The sequence below is a fragment of the Dreissena polymorpha genome, chromosome 4 (assembly GCF_020536995.1).
Source record: "Dreissena polymorpha isolate Duluth1 chromosome 4, UMN_Dpol_1.0, whole genome shotgun sequence".
NCBI classification, from domain to species: Eukaryota; Metazoa; Mollusca; class Bivalvia; order Myida; family Dreissenidae; genus Dreissena; species Dreissena polymorpha.
Genome location: NC_068358.1, coordinates 36,632,572 through 36,660,211, shown reverse-complemented (window position 1 = coordinate 36,660,211; position 27,640 = coordinate 36,632,572). Strand labels below are relative to the sequence as shown.

At 35.0% G+C, this 27,640-nt stretch overlaps 1 protein-coding gene across 2 annotated transcripts in view; it reads left to right on the top strand.

The window, feature by feature from the left end:
* The window catches only part of LOC127879383 (FRAS1-related extracellular matrix protein 2-like), a 326,727-nt gene that overhangs the window by 57,605 nt on the left and 241,482 nt on the right, over positions 1-27,640 (top strand). For both annotated transcript variants that reach the window (XM_052426164.1, XM_052426163.1), the window contains exons 3-6: positions 20,816-20,962; positions 21,474-21,554; positions 21,775-21,924; positions 23,508-23,633. In XM_052426164.1, the coding sequence (XP_052282124.1) occupies positions 20,816-20,962; positions 21,474-21,554; positions 21,775-21,924; positions 23,508-23,633 (504 nt within the window). The remainder of the gene's footprint in view (positions 1-20,815; positions 20,963-21,473; positions 21,555-21,774; positions 21,925-23,507; positions 23,634-27,640) is intronic.

Below are 27,640 nucleotides of genomic sequence, written 5' to 3'. Positions count from 1 at the left end.
AAGTGTCTTTGAACATCTTTTTTTTCAATATAGCTCAGCAAGTTAGTTTTTAGGAATGCAATAAATTTAAACACATTGTTGTATGCTGGGGTTGTTCAACTTATTAGATGGGATTCTTCCACAACACATGTTTTGACACATACAGTGTGGCTTCAAGTTATTTTAAGACAAACATTTGAAATAATATAGAGCAACATAGGTGGTTGACTTTTTAAACTTTGTCCACTTCAGACTAACAACAAATTTGCATATGAGCCTTGCTCTGGGAAAACAGGGCTTAACACATGTGCATAAAATGTCATTCCAGAAAAGCACAGGATAATATTTCATTTTTTATTTTATTTTATTTTTCTTAAACCAACACGTCATAATGCCGAGCTAAGCCTTTATTTGTCAGTCGGCATTCCGCTGAAACATGACTGGCATGTATGTGCCCCAACCCGGGATCAAACCATGGACCTCTGGATTTCAACGCAAGTGCCTTATATCCACTGAGCTACGGAGGATAATATTTCATGACTCTTTACACACATGTATTAAGCCCCGTTTTCCCATTTCAAGGCTAAATTGTGCACATCTATCCAGGCAGCAAATTGTTGTTCCAAGACTGCTATGGTTCATCATGAGAAATTCCATCTCATGCTCACCATGACATGCCTTGTTTTTCAATGACAAAATGAAACTGCTTCTAATTGAGAAAACATTACCATATTTTTCCTGAAATGTGTTTTTCATTGAGTTCCTGAGAGTTCCTATTAATCATGTGTAGCAGAGTTAGTTCTTTAAGTGAATTAGCTGTAACACCATGATTTATTACTTTCAGCATTGTTGATTATTGTCAGCCCAAATTAACAGCATACCTTGACTATGGAATCATATTTTTAACACTTTTGGGATTCTTTAAGAAGAATAATTATTGTTTGGAATGGAAGATGGAGAAACAATTGAAAATCTTTGTATTCCTTTTATTGCATCGGCTCATGGACAATTGTGTTGCATACACTTTTGGTTGTTTAGGTTTCTATTTTTCTCAGTTAAATAGTCAAAATTATCAACATTTCATGTAGGAAGAAGTAACATTGTCAACCAAACTAAGTAGTTCGACCTTTTTGATCATGCTGAGATAAAAACTTATCCATAAAATTCTTGACCATTTTATCAAAATAAAATATTAAAAAAATAGTGAGACATTCCATGCTGCCATGAAAGTCTTAATTTACCTTAAAATGTAATAATAAATAATAAAACTCACTAGCTGCAATAACAATTCCATTCACTATGTTAAAAAAGTATTAAAATGAAGTAAATAGAATGAATAAATATTTGTTGTAATAATGACCCAACAGCTTATTTACATAAAATAATTTAATTCTAAACACAAAACTGTTCTTCAATTATGAAATGAACGTACACACCCAAATCCTAGAACCTTGCATGCTGTTCGGAAAAGCCAGTAAAGCAAAAACACACCATGGAGTCAAGCCAGGCTGCTGGTACAGGGCTGTGCTGAATGGTTTACAACTGCAGAAGACTTGATGTGATGACAAGTTTAATTAAATACCAGCACATTGCGAGACACATCAAGGAAATGAGAGTAAGTTCCGATTGCTGGGGGTCCCTGAACAGGCAAACAAGGCCGCAGCTTGTAAACAAGAATATATTATGTTTATGTTACCTTCTTATAATTATTTGGTTTGTTCAGTTACATGATTAAGTCAGATGTGTTTTTGTGTATGTGATTATCAAGGGTAAAGAGTCTGTCTGATTTGACCTTGCAAGTTTGACCTTTCTCTTTAGGGAGGCTGTATATGCAAACAAAATGAGATTTAGAGTATAAGTAAACTGACTCACAACAATTTTCATCAATTAACTGTCTTCTCTGTCTCATTAAAATCTCATTAAATATTAGCTTTAAAGGAACTTGCTCACAGAGTTTTTTTATGTTTGGAAGTTTGCCAATAAATGTTTTAAATTGATAAATGTAAACAATGGAATTGAAGAGCGGCAGTATAAAACAAAATCCACACCTGGGCTCGAACCACTTACCCTTGGAGTAAAACTCTAGCACTTAAACCACTTGGCCATCTGTGCTGATATAATCACAGAGGTATTATATAATTCATATAAACAATCCTAGTAATGTAACAAATACAACAATAAAAACAGAACTATCCAAATTATTCCATTGTTTCCTGTTTGTAATGCTTTATAATTGTCAGATTTTTAAAATTAATAGTCATAATATGCATATAATTAATATTTAAGAGCATAGTTAAAAAATGTTCAGTATTACTATTTCCTTGCAAAAACATAATTACAAGGAAAATTTGCAAATTTGAATATTTTATTTCAATTACATCTATTTATCAAAATGTGAACAAGGTCCCTTTAGAAGGAAGCTTTGGTATGTAAAATAAATGCCCTGTTTTGTATGATTGTATGTGATACATTTTGTTTGTATGATCAATCGCATTTCATTATTTTTTAAGTTCAAATTCATTTTTTGAGATTAATTCGTGTGATCAAGCAGCCTGAAGTTAATGCATTTATCTTATTTTCTATCTGATGAGATGTTAATCAGACTGTGATTGAAAGTTCAAATATTAAGGAAAAGTCTGTGACTGGCATTTCCCATTTACTGACTGTGTCCAATGGGTTTCATTGAACTTTGTTGAAAACTATTTATTCTTCTCAAATCAAAACAAATAAATATCTCAGACTGAGCAAATATATCCCCAGAGCCTTCAATTCCTGTTGAAAATTTGGAGGCAGTCTTAACAAAATACTGAGTGTATATAATTCAATTCTGTCTCAGTTTTTGGTAAATTATGAGGAGACTATGTGATTTTAGTATGGCTTATAACCTTGTTTGTCAATAAAGAGCATCACATTTATTAGTTTTAGGAATATTTATTCTGATGATTTTATTTTGGGTATTGGCTATAGGGAATGGAAATAAAACATACTGTGGCCAATAAAGGATGCATTTCTTATAGAAATAGTCTATCTGAAGATGTAATCAATAAATTAATATAATTGTGTAATATGGCACCATCTCAATTTTGATAGTGTGAACTACTTCCGAACCGTGTTTGATGGATGCATTTGATCTTGTGTTTGCACTTTCAAATGGCTCTTTTTTTGTGGCACCAGTTTTACCTTGAGCTTATTATTGACCTTGGATAGAGAATTAAATTAAGAGTTATCAATGTAGCAATTAATTATGACAATTAATTAAGCAGAAACAATAGTTAGTTAAAAGCTATTTTCGAGAATCTGATTATTGTTCTTGTTCAATAAGTTTTGAATGATGTTTCAAAACAGGGTGGGATGAAGTTAAATGGAAAAATTTAAAATGAAGTAAGACAAATATATTTAAAGAATATTTATTTCTATTTTATAGCAGCACCAAGGGTTATAAGCGTAATATGGTGATAGAGCTTCCAATGCAATGTGTCAAGAAGCAGTGAGTGTTTAGTTTACAGCAGTGAGTGTTAGAGTGATAAGTCTGGGTTGATTGATCCTTCCACACAAGCCCCTCTGCCACTAATTAGACCCCATAAATCACTTGCCATGCAGCCATGGGGCCTGTCAAAATCATCATCATCCTGATGATGGTTGGAAAGTTGGTTCCATGATATGGGACCCAGCTCCTATCCATCATTCACACATCAATCCTCTGAAAGCATAGAAATTGACTTCACACCTGACTTTGACTTAAAACTGGAGGGAGGGAGGAAGCTATACTGAAATGCTTATATTGGAACCATCCTGGTATTTTAGAGGAACAACATTTTGGGCGATTCATTTTTACCATAAATTCCATAAAGTAAGTTTAAAGAAGCATAAAGAGGTTTTTTGTTCTATTAGTTTGGTTTTTGATGGTCTGTGAACTTAATAAATAAAATAAATTTTAGATGAAATTCCTGTCATCAATAATTTAGACCATTATAAGCAATTATCAGTCTTATAACTTCCACTCAAACAAAAATATATTATATGCGAATCTGTATTCTATTGCAGGAAAATGCAACATTTACTAGAATGATTATGAGAAAAAAGTTCCCGTCTGTAGATCTGCCGTGGAATCATATGGAATTCTATGGAAATCGTTAGATGGAATTCCGTGGAGTATTGGCACTAACTTTCCATCCGATTCCATGCAATCAATGGAAAAGTGAAAAAAAAACAGAAGGGGGACTTGATATGGGATGGAATTCCATAAAATGCCACAGAATTCCATAGAATTCCGTGGCATTCCATATTATGCCGTGGAATTCCATAGAATGCCGTGGAATTCCATAGAATGCCGTGGAATTCCATGGAATGCCGTGGAATTCCATGGAATGCCGTGGAATTCCATGGAACGCCGTGGAATTCCATGGAACGCCGAGGAATTCCATAGAATGCCGTGGAATTCCATAGAATGCCGTGGAATTCCGTGAAAAGCTATGGAATTTAATAAAAAGCTGGAATAAAATAGAAAAAAACAACAGATTATAGATCAAAGGCATTTTATTTATTTTGAAAAACAAATGTGAATGTAACTAAAGGTTTCATCATAGAAGTTAAACAAGAACAAGATCTGGCATCAATCATTAACCACACACATGCAGTCACAGTACATATTCAAAAATGAGTGGTTTTACATTTTCATAAAGTACCAACTCTCTTAACCACAGGCATGCATGCACACATTCAAAAACACATCCATAAACATGCACGCATATTCAGGTGAGAAAAGAAAAACTTATAAAAGGCACTATATAAAACATAGAAGTAGAATTTTACATTTCTCTTATGACAAGTATACTTCCTTTCTCACATATGTTCATAAACACACACAATTACATGCACACACACATCACGCACAATTGTTCTAAAGTTTTTTCTCATAAATTTTAACGTTCAACAACTGTTCCTTATTAATTCTAGAACACTTTCAGTATGATAACAGAAGTTCAGTTCTAGTTGATGTGTTCCAGTACAATTCTAGAAAAGGTCTGAAGGTTAACTTCAAATATTTAAGTCTGAAACCAACTTTCTAGAAAACAAATTCCCATGCAGACAGCCAGTATTCAAGTACTGAGTATAGTTAATAATAATACATAACAAATTAACAACTGTTGTAAATTTGTTATTTATTATACTATGCTCAGTACTGTTGAACACGGACTTAATTCAATTATCCAAGTTTCAAATTCCTAAATTAAAAAAAACAACAAATAAATTAAGACAAAAAACAAACACAAAATACTATTCACAAAGAAGTAACCAAAATAAAACATGTCACCAGCCACAGACTGCCAGGCTTAACACAGAGGCTAGTTTTTAAAAATGTTTGTCCAAGTCTTCCACTGCCATTTTCCTTTTCTTCTGAGAATATTGAACACCAGTCACTGCCTCTGGGTCCTTTTTGGTATGAGGTACATTGTATACTGCTCACATAAGCTCTACAGAATAAAAAATCATAAAAATGTCTAAAGCAGAGTTATTTACATTCAAACTATAACAAGAGATTGCAAAGCAATATGGTCCCCTACCTGTTAAACTTCACTATTTTAAGTTTGTTCAAAATATTTGTTGCCATAGCAACCAGAATTCTTGCATTATAAACAACATGAAATGACGTGCAAAATGTCCTTATTGTCATCTGTTCATGTTTCAAGTTTCATGAAAAAATACTTAGAACTTTTAAAGTTATCCCAGGATCCAGAAAAGTGTAACTGACCAATATATTGAATTCCAAAAAGACAAAATACTTTCAGGTTGTTAACATTAAATAACTTATCTAGCCCAGGGCATGACAATATTTACCATGAAGTTGTGGCCCTGTAAGTCCTCTAGGTAAATGCGCTTAAAGAGCCGCTTTGCTGTTGGATTATTTCCCTGCCAAACTCTGCAGTATCTTCCATCAACTGGTCAATGGTAATTAAAGCACATAATGAAAATGTATAGGGAACGTAATTCATGAATTGTTTTAAATATTAAGTTGTTAAATGGTCTTTAGAAAGAGAACTAAAAACGAAGTGAATACATCGCAAAGCACTAAGCATAACTTAATTTGTTGGTGTGATTAGTACAAATTTATTATTGCTATAATTAGAATGATGTGTAATTCTATTGGTATGAAAATGCACACTCAGATACCTAAAACCCAATTCCATTGGTTTAATTTTTTATTTACAAGCAAATACGTTGAATTGATATCCCCCGCCAACATGCTTCTGGACACATAAGTATTATATTTGACACTTAAACAAGCATTTTTTAAAGATACAAAGGGCCATAACCCCGTTTTTAACAGATGGTGTACAATTCCATTAGGCGTGCATCATCCTCTTATCCATATACATACTCATACCAAGTTTCAGTGAAATCTGCCAAAGCACTTCCAAGATATGGCTACGGACGGATGGAAAGACGGACAGATGGAAGGATGGACAGACAACGCCAAAACAATATCCCTCCGCCTATGGCGGGGGATAATAATAAACATTAACACCATTAATGAGCATTGAGTGCTCAACATGCACAGTAAAAACCTCCTTAGCCTGCAGTTCCATAACCTTGCATGAAAAAATTCCTATACTACATTCAACGTTATTAATTTCTCCTTATAGGTCTTATTACTTCCTTTTTCAACCTGCAAACTCCACTAAGTAAAAATTTGGGTGACAGCTGCTTTTAAACTAATATTTGCCATACTTAAACCTCAAATATCACATAAAAAGGTCTACAATAATGTCATAAGAAGATTAAATTTAAAGGAATATTTAGAAATAATAAAAATCACAAACCTTCAGATGTTGTTCTATTCCTAGACAGACTGCTCAAACACTGTATGCATCACTCTTTAGCAATACTTTATGTCTCTTTCCAAATGATATAAACACATGAGTATTTTAAGAAAGTGTTTTTAATGGAAAAACTAATGAACTCTTCTGTTTGTTATATGTCTTTAACTTATTTTAACAAGTTAAACCAGTACATTGTCCACCATGTTTCATGTTTCAATCTAACAGGTAAACTTTCTGTATTTGAATTCAGCCAATCAGAAAAGGCTGTTATATCTTATAACCAATAGATTTGCAGCAAACATACCCAACATCTGATGTACAACACATGCTTGGCTTATCAGATAGATTGTTATTTGACAACCTGGACTGGCTGAGTTTGATATTGAGAAAAAACAGTGCATGAGTGTGTATACCACTTGGACAGGGTTAAGGAATTTAAACTTGTAGAAATTGCTTTGAAAGTAACAACTACTCCTACTTCTGCAGAACTACTACTTTAATTACTACAGCATCAACAACACCACCAACAACATCAACAGCAACAATAACAGCAGCAACAGCAACAACAGCAGCAACAACAACACAGCAGCAACAGCAGCAGCAACAACTGCTACTACAGCAACAACTGCTACTACTGCTACTTCTATTGCTACTACTATTGCTACAGAAACTGTTAATGCTACTTCTTCTACTACTACTACTACCACCACAACCTCTACTGATATAAAAAACACTACTGCTACTACATCAATTACTACAACAACAACACCTACTACAACAACAACAACTACTACTACTAATACAGCTACTACATCTACAACTACTACTACTACTGCTGCTGCTGCTGTCGCTACTATGAAGTCTATTTGGCTATTTGTAAGTGTAAGGTGTTCTATATGTGTTCTTATTCCTCATAAGAACTTTTGTAGAACTTACTGGTTCTTAAAGCATTCTAGATGTGTTTAAGAACTACAATTTAAAACATTTTTAGAAATGTTTGACCATATTTTGTCCTTGAAATGTTCTAAAAAGGTTCTTGAAATTATTAAAACAGTTACAGTCCTTAACCATTTTCCACAAATGTTCTGGATTTATTCTAAAAAAACTGTTTTGGAACAATTCCAGAACATACGTTTTAGAACACAAATATGGAACAGTTCCAGAACTGTTCCAATTTCTAGAACAAATTTATAATTATCTTTATTGCATTTTCTTTTAAATACAAAATACATGATGCAAATAAATTCATACATGTATTAAACTTAAAATACATTTCAGACAACCAGCGAAAATTTTCTAAGTTATTTTCCATTGATTTCCATCCAAGAAAATGTATAAGTTATTTTCCATAACGATTTCCGTTGAAAAAAATGGCTAAGTCCAACTTTCCATGGTGTTTTCCATACATTCCGTGGAAATGCATGGAATTTTAGTCGAGATTCCGTGGAATTCCATAACAGCTTCAGATGGAAAATTGGCAAGTGGATGGAATTCCATCAAATTCCATGGATTTCCATCGATTTCCGTAGAATTCCATAATATTTTCTATGGAATTCCATAGAAAAATGCTAATGACTATGGCAGATCTACAGACGGGCAGTATATTGCAGGAAATATAGAATTTAAAATATGTTTTGGTATTTACATTTATTAAAAATTAATAATTATATGAAATGCATATATGAAGACGTTGTTAATTTCACACCAGTAAGGCTAGTATTCCATCTGTCCGTATCCGCATCCGCAAAAAAATAGAACAAGTAGAAATGCACTGCGCTTATACCATTCATCCTCATCCGCATATCCGCACGTGCAATAGGCGTCCGCAAAAGAACGCTCAAGTGAGCATTCTAATACGGATGCAGACAAGATATGGACGGCATTTAGCACGATGAGGGAAGCTGTTTTCTCAAAAATCAACTGAAAACTAATTGAATTCGAGAAAAATTACCCGGAATTATACAACCAACGCAGTTCTGCATATCGGGACTCTGATTTCACTTCAAATGTTTGGAAAAGCATAGCCAAGGCACTAGAAGATGATGTTTCAGGTATTAACCATTTGTATTCTTTTACAGACAGAATGATGATTTGTGCCTTTTATCTACTTAAATCCAGGCTTGTCTTTCATAATAATTATCTCAATTATAATTTTCAGTTTTATCCATATATTTTTTTCCCAAAAAAGAAAGATATGTTCGACGTATGCGGATAAATGTAATATAGCGTCCGTATTATGATTTTGCGGATACGGATGCGGATAGATGGAAATTACTAGCCTAATAACTTACATTTAATGAAGATCTAGGTCAATTATAATCAACCCATTTGGATACACATTTTTTGTTTGGCTTTCTTCTTTTTTTGAAATATAATTTAAATTGCACGAATTTTTAGCCATAGTCGGACAGAATTGATTTAATTGATATAAATTTATTAGTATGTACAGATTGGTGAACAATTTCAGCAAGTCCAGTTGAGGCTCAAGAATAATAGGAACCCTGCTTACAGATTTCAATGATCAAGCATTGTCTAATATACATCATTTAAAGTGTAAATTGTGAAATATTAAATTTGACTGTTCTAGGAATGCAAGACCAGACAGGTCTGATACCACACTGATTAATGATTACAGATCAGTATTTATTTGTCTGGGTTAACAGTGATATACTGAGATTTAAATGAGTTACTGTGGATAAAATCAGCAGTTAGTAAATTATTGGATAAAACATCAAAGCAGTGGTTGATAAAAGGTGGTCAGGGGAGGAGATCTGTTTTGTGGCATGTCTTCCTAGATAAGTTTGTGTCCTGTCAGAGCCTGTGATATGGGAGGAGAGCTCAGAACACCTGATGAGCATGCTTTGCTGGCTGAAACTGGCTCCCAGACATAGAAAATAGCTATGTTTCTTTACCAAATTACTATCAGGTAAATTGTTAGATATATGTCAAGTTATGTATAATAAAAAAAAATTGATGTATGTCAGGAACATCATTTTTAAAGTTTGTTTTTTAAAGTTTGCTTTGGTTTTTTAAAAATGTATTTTTTGTTTGTTTGGTAGTGTCTTATAAAGTGAATATGCATGACATATCATAGAGCTTTCAAGTACTGCATATTAAATCTGGATTAGTAAATTAACAATAAAAAAGCTAAAATATTTATTATCTTCTCGCCTTCTGATTGTTCTCTTGACTAACTCTGCAGCTGAGCTGGAAGTGTATGTTATGAACCCAGACAAAAAATCAGAAGTACTTCTTTTTCTGTATTTATTTGTCTACAACACTTGCAATATAAATGTTCCACTGAGAGCGATATGTGTGTAATCATACGTTGTCTCTTTGTAGACATTTTTATTTGTTTACAAGCATTTGCAGATGTGCAATAGAGTAAGAACAGTACAGTTAGAACAGTAAGAAAAAAACAGATTTGCAGATATTATGAAAAATACTGTTGTCAGCATTTTGCAATTTATGTTCAATTCTACATTTATGTTTGTCACATGCTGGTGTAGAATCAGTTGATATAAAAGTAAATACAAGTGTATTAACAGTCCAACCAGTTCAAAACTAATACATTGCCCAATGTTGAATGGAATTTCCCTTCATTATGTCCTTTTACTTCAACTGTAGTAAGTATATTACCAGTGTGTTGTTAAATACAAACTCTGTTTTGAAAATACTCAATGAGAGAGGAGTAAAATATTAAGCTTTATTACAATTTATGAATTAAATTTTTTAAATCACCACAATCTTTACATTTATTGTTTACCAGCATAGATGACTGTAAGGCAGGCAGTAAACAGTGTTCATACCATGTTTCAATAACATTTCAATATAAAAGTACTTGATAGCAATATGTTGAAGGAAGTTGTTAAGAACATTCTGATTCTTTACAGCTGTTTCAAGTATTTTTGAAATGGATTGATTTTAAACTGAGAGCTTTGAACTTGGGTATCAGCATATAATTCTTTGATGTCCCATTTTACCAGATTTTGCTTTGATCTCTGCCATATCCCCACAGACTTGTATCTTGCTTTTCCAGCCACCTGATAACTCATCTCACAATATCATACACATTTAATTGACATATAAATAAAACAATTTAAATACAATAAAGTGCCAATGATAATTGGTATTCAGATGGTTCTTTTGCCTACTGGAAACTGCTTTATTCAGTATCAACAAATGGTAATGCCATAAAGCCAAGTCAGGAGGACCTGTGATCATGCACCAAACACTTGGCATTTATTTTTCCAACTGCTGAGGTGATGATGGCCACACAGGCAGATCCAGGGGTCTTCATTCCATAGAGCTTTTTATGAACCTTATGTTGTTTTGGCAGCGTTTGTTTGTGTTGATACAACGTTTATTTCAAGTTAAAAACACAGATGTATATTTTGTTACATTAAAGAAACAAACCATCAGGAAACATTGCATACTGCTAGAGTCACTAAATCAAAACCCAGTCAAGCAAGGTTGTTGCTTCAAGGTTGCAATGTTGAATGGGTTACAACTGCAGCAGGCGTGATGTATTGACAAGTTTTTTTATGAAATTTTGGCCAATTGTAGGCCACATCAAGGAAGCAGAGTGTTGTTTCCGATAGCTTTGGTCAATAGTCAGTATATTACTTAAAAAAACTCTAAAGTTCTGCCCAATATTGACGATCAATGTGTGTTCAGAATTTCGTGAACTCAGATGTTCTCCATTTTCTGGAAGTAAACACACTCCATAAACTGAAATGAGGGGTATCCCCGTATGCCTCGATTTGAAATCCTTTTGGTACAGGGATATCCCCTTGAACATATGTAAATCGCGTGACACGATGTGAGCGCATCAAGCACTGTTCTTATTCAACCAATGGTAAATTAACTCTAAATTTAGATTGATGCAATATGTACAAACTATTTTCTGAAAATCAGTCAAAAACGAAATGTAATTTGTGAGAAACATCAATGTGTGTTGGTCAGCATTCAATTTGTTTGATGTACAAAGTCGGTGTTTTGACAGAATTTATTACCTTAGGTTGTATAATACACAGGATAATAGTATCGTTGTACTTGATTGGGCCAAAAAATACAAACGCAGGTGGCGTTAATTTCTGTATGATACATCTTTCGATAGCAATTACCGACCCCTATCATAAAAACACCATGGTGTGAATGCTGTTTAAATCAATAACTTGCCGAAAAATCGCTGATCATTTGTCAAAAACAACACTGGTTTGTTAATTGGGGGCAATAAAGAGATTAGCGATTATAAGTTTTAGCCAGAAAGAGCTCGAAAAGCGAATTTTATTGGGAACTTATAGACCTTACATTGTTTTTAACGAATGTCGGGACAAATCGTCTCATATCGGGATGCCGGGACAAAGAGCCCAAAAGCTGGATTGTCCTGCCAAGATCGGTACGTCTGGCATGTATGGATATAATTATCAGGTGTGATTGTCAGATTGTAAAGTAACCTGAATACCTGATATTTGTTTGACCTTGTACTGTGACTTGATGTTAATCACTCTGCATTGAAAGTCCAGATGAGGCGATTTCTGGAACTTGTATCTCCCATAACTCCTATAAACCGCCTTTGTCCAAAGGGTTTGATTGAGGTTGACTTTCAGTTCCTAATGTCTTTATTTGCTCAGGCGTTATTGCTGCTTTCGCCATTGGAAAACTTTTTATTCTTCTCAAATGAAACAAATAAATATCTCAGAGTCTCCAGATCTCTCCCAGGAGCCTTCAATTCTAAATAAAATACGAGATATTTATGGTAATACTGATTGTATATTGCAATCCTGTCTCAACTCTCTTTGGTTTTTGGTAAATTACGAGGAGACACTGTGATTTTATTTGTAGTTGGGACTATAAACTTGCTTTTTCAATAATATGTGTGGCATTTATGAATTTAGCAATAAATGTATTCTGATTATGCTATTTCAACTTATTTCTATAGGGAAAAGAAAAAAAACAAACGCTGACCATTACAGAATTTATTTCCTTTGTAAATAGTCAAGCTGAAAATGCAATTAATAGATTAATATAATTGTGGAATATGGCACACAAACAACTCCAGCAACTTGGATGCATTTGATTAACACTTTGCATGCTGGGAAATTTGTCGTCTGCTAAAATGTTGTCTGCTGAATTTCTAAAATTGGCATTTTCTTTGATTTTTTTCCAAAGAATACTATCTGAATAGCAAACAGTTTGGATCCTGATGAGACGCCACATTCTGTGGTGTCTCATCTGGATGCAAACTGTTTGCAAAGGCCTTCAAAATTCGGTTTCAGCACTGAAAGAGTTAAGGGTTTTCCTCTTTGGCACCCAGTTATTACATTGAAGGTGGATTTAGGTGTAATGTCTTAACAGATGTGGCTATTAATAAAGCTGAAACAGTACTTTGGGCCAATTAAAAGCTATTTACCAGATAATTATTGTTCCTATTCAAAACAGTGTGTGATTAAGTGGCAGTAAAATGGAAATATGTGTTGTGAACTAAGAAAAATAAATGAACAAAATATTTATTTCCATTTTATCACAGCACTAAGGTTTAAATATTCGTGATGGTGATAGAGCGTCTGGTGCTTTGAGAAATGATATAGGTTTCCCTTTTACAATGTCATACATGTATTAGTAGTCTGTGGAACTCTGATGAGTTAAACAAAATGTGTTGTTTCCACTTACCAAACCAAGGCTAACAAAGAAAGAAATTTGGAAGATTTCTAGCATTGAACATTCACGAAGGAACTAACTTATTTCTAGAAGGTATAAGAATAAACAATATCTTGAATATCATGTGGTCACAGTGGTGCTATTCTGAGATTTCAAAAACTATGATCTGTCCAAAAACAAAGATATTATGCAATGAAATATAACAAGCCATGTACACCCATGGAACATGAATTATAAACATTAGATAGGCATATACATGCTGACAGCAGTGAGTATTAGAGTGACATCAATGAGTGTAAGAGTGACAGCAGTGAGTGTTAGAGTGACAGAAGTAAAAGTGTCAGTGACAGCAGTGAGTGTTGACTGAAGTGAGTGATAGAGTGACAGCAGTGAGTTTTACTGTGACAGCAGTAAGTGTTAGAGTGACAGCAGTGAGTGTTACACTGACAGCAGTAAGTGTTACAATGACAACAGTGAGTGTTAGAGTGACATCAGTGAGTGTTAGAGTGACAGCAGTGAGTGTTAGGGTGACAGCAGTGGGTGTTAGAGTGACAACAGTGAGTGTTTGAGTGACAACAGTGAGTGTTCGAGTGACAACAGAGAGTGTAAGAGTGACAACAGTGAGTGTTACAATGACAGCAGTGAGTGTAAGAGTGACAGCAGTGGGTTTTAGAGTGACAGCAGTGAGTATAAGTGACAGCAGTGAGTGTTAGTGACCGCAGTGAGTTTTAGAGTGACAGCAGTGAGTATTAGAGTGACAGCAGTGTTAGAGTGACAGAATTGAGTGTTAGAGTGACAGCAGTGAGTGTGATAGTGACAGCAGTGAGTGTGATAGTGACAGCAGTGAGTGTAAAAGTGACAGAAGTGAGTATTAGAGTGACAGCAGTGAGTATTAGAGTGACAGTAGTGAGTGGTAGAGTGAAAGCATTGAGTGTTAGAGTGACAGTAGTGAGTGTAAGAGTGACAGCAGTGGGTGTTAGAGTGACAACAGTGAGTGTTCGAGTGACAACAGTGAGTGTTCGAGTGACAACAGAGAGTGTAAGAGTGACCACAGTGAGTGTTACAATGACAGCAGTGAGTGTAAGAGTGACAGCAGTGGGTGTTAGAGTGACAGCAGTGAGTATAAGAGTGACAGCAGTGAGTGTTGGAGTGACAGCAGTGAGTGTAAGAGTGACAGCAAAGAGTGTTAGAGTGACAGCAGTGTTAGAGTGACAGCATTGAGTGTTAGAGTGACGGCAGTGAGTGTTAGAGTGACAGCAGTGAGTGTGATAGTGACAGCAGTGAGTGTGATAGTGACAGCAGTGAGTGTTAGAGTGACAGTAGTGAGTGTTAGAGTGACATCAGTGAGTATTAGAGTGAAAGTAGTGAGAGTTAGAGTGACAGCAGTGAGTTTTAGAGTGACAACAGTGAGTGTTACAATGACAGCAGTGAGTGTAAGAGTGACCGCAGTGAGTGTTTGAGTGACAGTAGTGAGTGTGATAGTGACAACAGTGAGTGTAAGAGTGACAACAGTGAGTGTTACAATGACAGCAGTGAGTGTGATAGTGACAACAGTGAGTGTAAGAGTGACAACAGTGAGTGTTACAATGACAGCAAAGAGTCTAAGAGTGACAGCAGTGGGTGTTAGAGTGACAGCAGTGAGTATAAGAGTGACAGCAGTGAGTGTTAGAGTGATGGCAGTGAGTGTAAGTTAAATTGTTTCAGTGCTTTCCAGAGGCAATTTAACGGTCCCACAGTGGGGCGCTTGAATTTCGAAATCAGAGTCCCTGGGGCGTCTGAAATTTTCCGATCAGTGTATTCTGACAGTTATTGCAGCTTATGATCAAAGCAAAATCAACTTGCCGAAAATTTGAAAGCCGATTTATGATCCTTTGTCACTTTACCCAGATAAAGCTCGCATAAAGGCGGAGCGTCGCTGTATTAGAAAATCAATATTGGCCAATGAGAGCGCATGCTTTGTATGAGCGACAGCAGTAGGCAGGCAATACTTGTTGTTAAATCACGCAGACGAATCGTGACGTACATGCAATTGCCACAGAAATCTTAGCCAGTTACTTAGAAAACTGATGATTGCAACCGGCCGTAATCCTCGTGAACAACGTGAATTTCATGCATAATTCCGTCAAAACATTCTTTCGACTCGTGTGTTTAAACAAATTATCGTTGAATTCATAACGCAACTATTAAATATTTGTTGAAATCTCAAATGGGAATAATTAAATTTGTAATCCGAAACCCATTCCCGTAAGTCAATGTTAACGCGTTTTTAATTCGAACCACACTTCCAAATGTTATGTTATCGCAACGTTGAAATATTCTTGCTTCAAAGCAGTGCAAATTTATTTTGTGTCGATTCGTTTTCTCAATTGAAAAGAGCCCGAAAATATTGCAGCATGTACGAAGTCGCGTCATTTGCATAGATGCGTGTATTGAGCGTTTTAACAAGCACACAACTCATCAGGGGATTGACGCATGTTCAGAGGCAATATTTCATCAAATCTATAAATAGCCACTCAAAATTTATTTGATACAAAAGAAAAATGGCAAGGTTTTTCTTAAAGAAATAGTTGAGAGCTTTTATCGTAAATATTTACCAGAAAGTGATTTATAAAAGCGGAATAGACGGGAATGTCCGGTAATAAATAACTTGAAAAATAGTAAGTATACAGTAATAGAGTCGGGTTAATACGGATGTATTGGGGAGCCGTTGTAGTCCGGATTTTACTATCTATGCGGGAAAGTTTTAAAACAATTAAACAATATACATTTTAAATTGACTAGGGGATCTTCTTGAAGAGTCATAGCGCACAAAATGACGTCTTTTGGCGTTGTTTTTCTTTGAGTTATAACGCAGCACATAATGTCAATTGACACGTTAAATTTTAAAAAATCAACGTCGGGAGGGGTGTCCACCCCTATCAGCCCCGGGCCGCCTGACAAAAATCCTGTGGAAAGCACTGTGTTTAATTTATACATTTTTTTTATCTCAGATGTGGCTTTCACATTCAGTTGTAGAATCAGTTAGTATTAACTATCCAAGGCAGTCTGAAAGTAATACATTGACCAATCTTAGTGTAAGACAGGCAATAAATAGGTTTCATTCCATGTTTTAATATCATTCCAATAGTAGCAATTAATATCAATTTGCAGAAAGAATTAGTTTAAGAATATTCTGATTGTTTACAGCTGTTTCAAGTGTTTTTGATTTAATAGATTTTATACCGAGAGCTTTGAACTTGAGTATTTGCATATAATTCTGTGATGTCCACATTTTACCATATTTTACAACCATCTCTGCCATATCCCCACAGATTGTATCTTGCTTTTCCAGCACACCTGATAACTCTTCTCACAATCTCATACACATGTAATTGACATATAAATAAACCCATTATAATCCAATAAAGAGCTAATGATAATTGACATAAAATGGTATTTTTACTTCTAGAAACTGCTTTATACAGTTTTACTGAATGGTATTGCAATAAAGCCCAGTTGCCACTCAGTGGTGCCTGTGATCATGTACCAAACACTTGGCATGTACTTTCTCAAGTACTGTATTGTGGTACTTGGATGTACTTCCTCAAGCGCTGTTTTTTGAAGGACCACACCATTAGCTCTAAGGCTTTTTATTCTGTGTTAATGCATGACATGATATTGTACCTAATGAAAGTTGTTGTATATTCCTTATATATTAGATTTTAGGCTGCACTATGGTAAACACATTTAATTTTCCCTCTACTGTGCTAGGAACACATGACTGTTGCTCTTTATTAATAAAGAAAAAAACATGCCACAATTTCTATATTTTTTCTTTCCATTTTTCTGTGTTACAACTTTGTATTAATAAGTGTGAACCACATACAGTCAATCTTGTATTAAGAGACCACTCAAGGGAGTAATCAAAAGCGGTCTCTTTATAAAATGGTCTTTAAATAAAAAAGGCCATTCTTGAAGAATGCTAACCCTCAATTTTAATCTATATGAAGGATAATCTCTTTTGTCAACAATGATTTAAACTTTTATAATAAAATGAATATAAACACAATACATAAACAATATTTTACTTATAATGTGTTTTATTTTTTCACTTATTACAAATTATCATTTATTATAAATGAATTGTGTGTACATATTTATTTGCAAAAACAACATAGACAAGGAAATATTTTTCGCATTTTCTTCACCTGACTCATTATTTTCCACGTCTTCTAGCACCTCGGCTTTACGCTTAAGAATGTTTTGAATTTGAGTTTTACCGACTCCAAATTCATCTGCGATTTTACGTGCACTTTTACTCAAAGCCCGAATTTTCTCGTTCAACGTTAACACTTTTCGTTTTGACATTTAAACTTCTGCATGCACGCTTAAGGAAATCTGACTTGATTATGATACATAATGAGCTGAAAAAATTAAAATACATCAATTGAAAACAAACAAAAAAACCTGATTGGAAAATTTATAAAGTAAATAACAATGTGATTGGCTAACAAATATCTACTAATTAGCATAATTACAAATGGTAATGTACGGATTTTGACAGATGTTGCCGATTAATAGTTTATTTTCTGCACTTCTTAGAAAATGTTTGTTGCGTACAGTGCATTGTTTCTGCACCTGTTATCTATACTCGAGAAAAATCGGCTTTGTCTCTTAAAGTTCCACATAGTAAACAATTAAAGCTGTAGACTGTGCGTAATACGTTCCTCTATTATTCAACTCAATAAATTGTTACGCAGTCTACAACAATACCGGTCAGAACCGGTCAACGAGACAAAGCATAATCATAATGGTTGGTGTGAAAACAAAACAGAGGTGTAACAGTACATCTTATCGGCTTAGATAAACAATTAACACGGATTTGTCCCTGAAAGATCAATAGATTAGCCACTTTTACCTCCTAGTGGTCGCTTAATTCAATATTCGGACATCAAAATACACAAAATTCAGCGGTCGCTGGTCGCGTAAGACAAAAGTCGCTTAATACAATATCATTATATAGCGAAAAAGCTCCGTGGGATTTCAAAATGGTCGCATAAGACAAAGGTCGCTTAATACAAGTGGTCGCATCCACAAGATTGACTGTAATTAAAAACATCTTTTAACATATATTCTGTCTTGTAGTGTTCTGGATCTTGATGGTTTTAATGCTCCCCCCCAAAATTTTTTGGTGGTAGCATATAGTCGCCGCTTCGTCTGTCTGTGTGTCCGTCCGTCCGTGCACAATTTTTGTCCGGGCTATTTCTCAGCAACTAATGACCGGAATTCAATGAAACTTTATGGGAAGCTTCACTACCAAGAGGAGATGTGCATATTATCAGCGGGTTCTGGTCGGATGATTTTTCACAGAGTTATGGCCCTTTGAAATTTCCCATTAATTGTGCATATAGTGCAATTCTTGTCCGGGCTATTTCTCAGCAACTAATGACCGGAATTCAATGAAACTTTATGGGAAGCTTCACTACTAAGAGGAGATGTGCATATTATCAGCGGGTTCTGGTTGGATGATTTTTCACAGAGTTATGGTCCTTTGAAATTTTCCATTAACTGTACATATAGTGCAATTCTTGTCCGGGCTATTTCTCAGCAACTAATGACAGGAATTCAGTGAAACATTATGGGAAGCTTCACTACCAAGAGGAGATGTGCATATGATCAGCCGGTTATCGTAGGATGATTTTTTACAGAGTTATGGCCCTTTGAAATTTTCCATTGTAAATATAGTGCAATTCTTGTCCAAGCTATTTCTCAGCAACTTATGACGGGAATTCAATGAAACTTTATGGGAAGCTTCACTACCAAGAGGAGATGTGCATATTATCAGCTGGTTATGGTCGGATGATTTTTCACAGAGTTATGTCCCTTTGAAATGTTCTATAAACTGTACATATAGTGCAATTCTTGTCGGGGCTATTTCTCCCCAACTACTGACTGGAATTCAATGAAGCTTTATGGGAAGCTTAACTACCTTGAGGAGATGCGCATGTTTTTTGTGGGTTCTGGTTAGATGATTTATTTAGAGAGTTATGGCCCTTTGAAAAATTTGAAGTTGCTAAACCATCCATCATATTATTTTGTCAAAAGTTATGCCCTTCAAGAAGTTTCCTTTTAATTGAATATATAGTGCAATATTGTGACAAAAAACACTTTGGGGAGCATCACCCGTCTCCAACGGTTTCTTGTTCAATGAAGAGATAACAAAATATTAAGGTATTCTGCCATGAAACCATTTGCATAATTATCCCCCCCCCCAAAAAAAAATAAAAATAAATAAAATTAAAATAAATAACACTTTATAAATAATCATACAAATGAAGGATAACATTTTCAATGATTAATGCACCAACATCATTTACGTATTTTTTCTGTTAAGACACCAATTTGTGAATTAAATGGCCAAATAATGGTAGATCATATCAACTATAGAAAATAGTGTCTGAATTGTATTTTTCTGGTAGTTAATCTACATGTATATATCCCTGAAATACAACTTAATCATGTGTATCTGTATAGAAATAAGAATGTCTGTTTTATTTGGACCAACATAAATTACTAATTCCATTCATAAACATTGGATTTGACATTGTTCCAAGTAATTAATCATTTTGTGAATCATAATAGAATTTTAGATTTTAACCGTAAACCAGATGCATACATTTGTGTTCAGAGAGACTTGTTTGCATTTTCAGATTTTTCAACAGGATTGCAGATGCAGTATTACACACGTATATTTCAGCATAATGATGATTTTGTTGAAATGTTTTCCTTTGTTAACATACCAACTGATGCTAATAACGTTCAATAATAGCACAATAAAATAATTATTGTCATGTTATCAAACTGACTCAATTCTGCTCTTAAATTTCATTGAGGGCAAATGTGCGTGATAGGCCTGGTCTCCATCTTGTGTCAAACCAGGTGACAGATCATGCCAATCATGCTCAAGGACAACAATCTGCTGGTTTTCTTGTAACATTTTCTTGTAAGACACAGCAAACATGAACATAGTTTGCAAGACTGCAGATGTAGGCCTAAGGTGCCAATGTTCAAACTTTTAATCAGTATTTAAATAAGCCTTGCTCAGGGAAAGCTTGGCTTACTGCATGTGAGTAAAGTTTTGTGCCAGATTAGCCTTGAAGTCAACACAGGCTTATCAAGAAAGACATTTTCCCCTTTTATTGCATTTTTCGTTGAAATACAATGCAGAAAGTGTCAAACCTGATTAACCTGTGCAGATGCTAATCTAGGAGGACACTTTATGCACTAAATAAAACCCCATTTTCTGATAATGAGTCTCAAATAAATTATATAAGTTTGTCATCCCTGAGCTTGGAATTCTGTTGTATTTGCAGATGGCCATGCCCTGGAGAACCAGCCATTCCAGCTGCAGTGGTGCTGGGTGAGCTTCCTTGATGACCTTATCCGTGGAAATGAGACACAGGAGGTCATAGAGGTCACTGTGCTACGCAGGGGATACCTGGGCCATACCAGCGCTGTCAGTGAGTACTGTAGTTGGAAATCATTTGTAATCTTTGTTTGTGTCCGTTTTGAAGGATTTTTATCCATTAGGCCAACTAGCTTAGAATTGCCCGTATCAACGAATATGTGAACTGGATAGAATTATAATCTTTTTCAAAACTCCTATTTGATATATTTTACTATACGTGACAGATATTTGGTGCGCTTCATGTACTGTCAATCAAATCCCATGTTGGTCTATTGTCTAGAGAATAAAATGCTGAAGGTTTTGCATCAACATAAATTAAATATGAATAGTTACTAATGTTGTTTTATGAAAGATATGAATTATAGCAAAATTGTGGTAAAATACTTAACAGATGAAAACAGTCGTATAAACTCAGAAAAGGTGACTGTAACAACAATTTCTTGCTTATTTCATTAAAAAATTGCTTGCAGTTATTTGAAACTTCTCAAAATGTCTGTTTGTTTGTTTGAGGAACTTTCTTTTGTGTGTGACCATAACAAAGTGTTGTGTAACCTACATTGTAGCCATGGAGATCACAGAAGGAACAGCCTCCCTGGGTCAGGATTTGTCACGGCAGTTTATGAAGCAGGTCACATTCAGTGCAGGTACATATTTTTTCATCAGAGGTCAATCGCCTGTTGAATCTGAAAACGGGAATCTTTATATTGCTGTGCTTAATGGGCATAGATTTTATTCTGAAACATTACAAGTTTAAAGATAGATTGCAAGGTGGAAATAATCTGTTTATTTGACTCGTGACGAAAGATTGCTCTATGTGACATTATAGCCAATATATTTAATCTTGACACGATATTATATATCTAGGTCAGAGCGAGAGGCAGTGGCAAGTAGCCATAAGAGATGACAAGATATTTGAGAGGGAGGAGACAGTTACCCTTCACCTCACCGACCCCCAGGGGGCACTCTTGAGGGACCCACAGGTTGCCACCATCACCATACATGACCCTGAGGATGGTAAGTCTAGGAAGGATACTCAAGGCATTTTTTGTAAGTAACCTTTCTGAAAACTCTCTGAATCACAGGTCCTTCAATCCTTGTATACATACAGTGTCTGTCATATGTCTATAAACACTAAGATATAGTTCGCGGAGAAAAACAAAGTGTACAATAATTATTTCTTTCATTAAAAAAGTCATGCTTTAAAGTGATAACGTTAACTACATACATATTTCAAAACACCAGAAAAGGTTACTTTTATATTTAGGTTCTACTTTTATTACCAAACATGTGTGCTAGCATATACTGTGAAACCATTATTAATCGTCAGGCATTAATTTTCATAAGTTTCGTCAGTCGACCGATCGGCGAATTTAAGATCCTAACGAACAATCATGCTCTATGTTTGAACAAAAACAAACACTAAGTTTAACAATATTTTAAAAATTACAGTATACATGAGGCATTAAATTCCAACATAATCCATGCACACATTCACTGCTGTTTCGTAATCAAGATTAATCCGGTTTTGACACAAAGGGATGTAGATTACACAAGGTACTTAACTGACACGTTACACTTCTTTTAAACGCGTGTGCAGCACAGCTGTATCGAATGCGTTGACTTCGTTTATGCAGAATGGTAATGAATTAGCGCTAATTGTTTATAACTTTATTACCCATTAGGTGCATTGTGTTTTTCAGGGGTGTTGCATATTAGCCATCACGCAGCGATTGCCGATGAAAGACAATAAACCAAATGAAAAGATGACGATGTGTGATCAACATGCGTATTTATCACAAATTAATAAAGAATATTTTAATTGCTGTTTGTTGTTTGATTGTTTGCGTTTAACCACACTTATAACCATTTTATGTGTATCAATTTATTTATTTTTAAATTATTGACATTATTGATTTATATACCTGTAGTTTACTTTTTAAGAACAAACACACACATAGAGTTTATAATTTTAATATTGATATCAGAATAAAAAAGCATTTTATTTGAAAAAAAAACACTTAACAAACTGGAATTTCCTAACACTAGTTATAACCCATATTGTTCGCACCTTCCCTAATTGGTGCCGATAAAGGTACGATTGTTATCAGTATGGCAATTATAATAATAGAATAAGACTAATTGGCAATTGGCTTCGTTGTTACAAACACTCGTTAACGGTTATTCGATCCCACTTGTCCGCTAATCATAACAATGAACATGTGAATGGCATACATTAAGAGGGTCCATTACTGTCCCTTGATAACAAAAGACTAGTTAATTGGCATGTTCCCGCATTCGTACCACAATTTTTCGCAACTGCGATTGATCGCGAATATGTATTACACACAAATCGGATATTGACTGACGCATTTTTTTTAAAATTCAAAATCAGAAATCGGCGAATTTAAGTGCTGACGAAATCGTCATTTTTATAAAAGTGACGAAATTTTGTGCTGTCGAAAATAAATGGTTTCACAGTATATACATTCCATATAAAATATTTGTTCATTAATCAAATGCGCGGATGATGATGATTAAGTACAAGAGCCCAGAAATACTCATAACCCCTGATGATGTTCTGTTTTTTCCATTTCTAGAGGGCAGCGTGTTTTTCTTGGAGACACGGTTGGTAGCCATGGAGAATTTCACTGCCATAGACATCCCGGTACGGCGAGATGGTGACCTGTCACATGACCTTTCTGTGCTCTGCTATACCCGGAATGGTGAGCTTTGTGATGACCTTTGAAACTGGGTCAAGTTGGGTCAATAAACTAGGTCACAATGTCAATTTACATGAAAAGCTTTGAACACTCTAGATGTCACATTTGCCACATTATCATGAAGCTTTCTCATGACTTTAACTCATAAGATATTTCATCAGAGTTTTATCATGGATCTTGTCTATTGAAACACATGGCTGCTAGGGGGCGGGGCAGTTGAAGGACTACAGTAAAACTTTTTGAACACTCTGGAAGACACATTATTTTCCCAACAATCATGAAACGTACTCTGAATATACATTTGTTTGAATGCTATCATAGCCAAGTTTGAAAATGTTGTTTGTCCTTCAAAAACCATGGTCATCATATATAGCTGTAGTAAAACATGAACACTGCAAAAGTCACATTTTTTGTTCCATCTTCATGAATGCTTTCTATAAAACATTTGTTCTCAGCTGCCTTTGAAAATGATTCCTGTCTGTTGAAAAACAGTGCTGAAAGTTGGCTGGGCAGTTTTCCTTGTATGACTAAAGTAAAACCTAGTAAACACTCTAGAATCACATATTTTGCCCAATCATAATGAAACTTGCTCAGAACATTTCTTTTGACTATAGTGAAACATTACCGGCTCAGAAAATTTAAGTTTCTTTGGTTTTCAGGTGAGCACCTTAGGGCCTTTTGCCCTAATTTTAGCTCACCTGAGCACAATGTGCTCATGGTGAGCTTTTGTGATTGCCTTTTGTCTGTCGTCCGTCGTCTGTCGTGCGTTGTGCGACGTCAACATTTGCCTTGTTCACTCTCTAGAGGCCACATTTATTGTCCAATCTTCCTGAAATTTGGTCAGAAGATTTGTTCCAATGATATCTTGGATGAGTTCCAAAATGGTTATGTTTGCTTAAAAAACATGGCTGCCAAGGGGCGGGGCCTTTTTCCTTATATGGCTATATATGGCTATAGTAAAATCTTGTTAACACTCTAGAGGCCACATTTATTGTCTGATCTTCATGAAACTTGGTCAGAAGATTTATCCCAAAAATATCTTGGATGAGTTTGAAAATGATGCCGGTTGATTGAAAAACATGGCCGCCAGGGGGCGGTGCATTTTTCCTTATATGGCTATAGTAATACCTTGTTAACACTCTAGAGGCCACATTTATTTTCTGATCTTCATGAAACTTGCTTAGAAGATTTGTCCCACAGATATTTGATGAGTTCAAAAATGGGAATCTTTGCTTGAAAAACATGGCTGCCAAGGGGCAGGGCATTTTTCCTGATATGGCTATAGTAAAATCTTGTTAACACTCTAGAGGCCACATTTATTGTCCAATCTTAATGAAACTTGGTCAGAAGATTCATTCCAATTATATCTTGGTTGAGTTCGAAAATGATGCCGGTTGGTTGAAAAACATGGCCGCCAGGGGGCGGGGCATTTTTCCTTATATGGCTATAGTAAAACATTGTTAACATTCTAGAGGCCACATTTATTGTCCAATCTTGATGAAATTTGGTATGATGAATTATTCAGTCAATTAAAATAAGAATTTACCATGAAATGAACAAGTTTTTATTCTTTTTGATGCTCTTTGTCTCATAAAATATTTAATTTCATTTCCACAAACTCGGAATGAATGACCCAAACTATATGTGATCCCAGAGGTATCCTCCTGTCCTTCACCTCACAGTATCTGGTAAATACTATTGAGCCTTCATCTAGGCACACCAAGCTCATTGCATGTGCATAAAGTATCGTCTCAGGTTAGCCTGTGTGGAATGCACGGACTTATTAAGGACAAGACTGCTCACATGCATTGGGTCCAGTTTTTCAAGAGCACTGCTCAATTTAATTGTTTGTGAAACTAGCAATTTTGATGACTCATTGCATCCTGTTTTGTGCGATCATCATAGTCGGGTCCTATTGCTAAGGTTGTTGATTTTTTACAAAAATAAAATGCAAATTTTATTAACATTGTATGAATACAACTGAGTATCATATTTTCAATGCAGTATTATTTGCATGCAAAGCATAAGATTTTTGTGTACTGAGGTGTTAAACAATTGACCTTAATGTAGAGGATAGCTGTATATTATTACTTACAAGATTTTTATTTGGGTTTTTTGCCTTAAAATGGGTATAATTCTAATTCCCCCAGTAAATGACATTTTGCCAAACATATTATGCTAAATAATGCACAATAATCTTCCATATAAAAGTTGACCTAAAAAACAAGTATACTCTTATATATGTGGTAAAAAATACTCATGTAACATCATGCACACTTATACAATAGTTATTTCTTTCTTCCTTTATACCTCCCCAAGGACAGGTCCAATATCTATGTGTTAAATTGCTCTATATAATTAGAAGGAAATTATATTATTATTATGTTTACTTGTGAACAATACATTTTGCGTTTCATGTAGAATACAAAAAAATACACAAGGAAAGCCAGTAATAAGATCTTTTGATTTAACACTTGAAGGTGCACAAGTAAAATGTTGAAATGAATTTGCTTGGGCACAACTATCATCAGGACAAGTAAACATAGTTATAATATGAGCCTAAGTCTGGGAAAACTGGGCTTAATCCATGTGAATAAAGTGTTGGTCCAGATTAGCTTTTGCAGTCTGCTTAGGCTAATTTTAGATGACACTAAGCACATGCATTAAGCCAATTTGAGATGACACTCTAAGCACATGCATTAAGCCAATTTGAGATGACACTCTAAGCACATGCATTACGCCAATTTGAGATGACACTCTAAGCACATGCATTATGCCAATTTGAGATGACACTAAGCACATGCATTAAGCCAATTTGAGATGACACTCTAAGCACATGCATTAAGCCAATTTGAGATGACACTCTAAGCACATTCATTAAGCCAGTTTGAGATGACACTCTAAGCACATGCATTACGCCAATTTTAGATGACACTAAGCACATGCATTAAGCCAATTTTAGATGACACTCAAAGCACATGCATTAAGCCAATTTTAGATGACACTAAGCACATGCATTAAAGGGGCCTTTTCACAGATTTTGGCATTTTTTAACTTTTTCATTAAATGCTTTATATTGATAAATGTAAACATTGGATCGTAAAAGCTCCAGTAAAAAATCAAGAATAAAATTAAAAAAAGGAAAAGAACATTGCCCGGAGCAGGTTTCGAACCAGTGACCCCTGGAGTCCTGCCAGAGTCCTGAAGTAAAAACGCTTTAGCCTACTGAGCTATTCTGCCGAGTACACATACTCGACGTATTTTATACCTTATATAAGCAATCTTCGTAGTTTCACAAAATTTAACGACAAAAACAGAACTCTCCAAATTATTCAATCTTTTCGCGTTGCAACGCTTTATAATTTTTAGGTTTTAAAATCGTCAAAAGATGCATATAATGGCTATATTAGACCATGGTAAATGTTCAGTATTACTGTTTCCTCACAAATATCTTAACTAAAACGAAAATGTGCGAATCTGAAACAACTTTTTTCAATTTTGTCAATTTACCAAAGCGTGAAAAGATCCCTTTAAGCCAGTTTGAGATGACACTCTAAGCACATGCATTACGCCAATTTTAGATGACACTAAGCACATGCATTAAGCCAATTTTAGATGACACTAAGCACATGCATTACGCCAATTTGAGATGACACTCTAAGCACATGCATTACGCCAATTTGAGATGACACTCTAAGCACATGCATTAAGCCAATTTGAGATGACACTCTAAGCACATGCATTAAGCCAATTTGAGATGACACTCTAAGCACATGCATTAAGCCAATTTGAGATGACACTCTAAGCACATGCATTAAGCCAATTTGAGATGACACTCTAAGCACATGCATTACGCCAATTTGAGATGACACTCTAAGCACATGCATTAAGCCAATTTGAGATGACACTCTAAGCACATGCATTAAGCCAATTTGAGATGACACTCTAAGCACATGCATTAAGCCAATTTGAGATGACACTCTAAGCACATTCATTAAGCCAATTTGAGA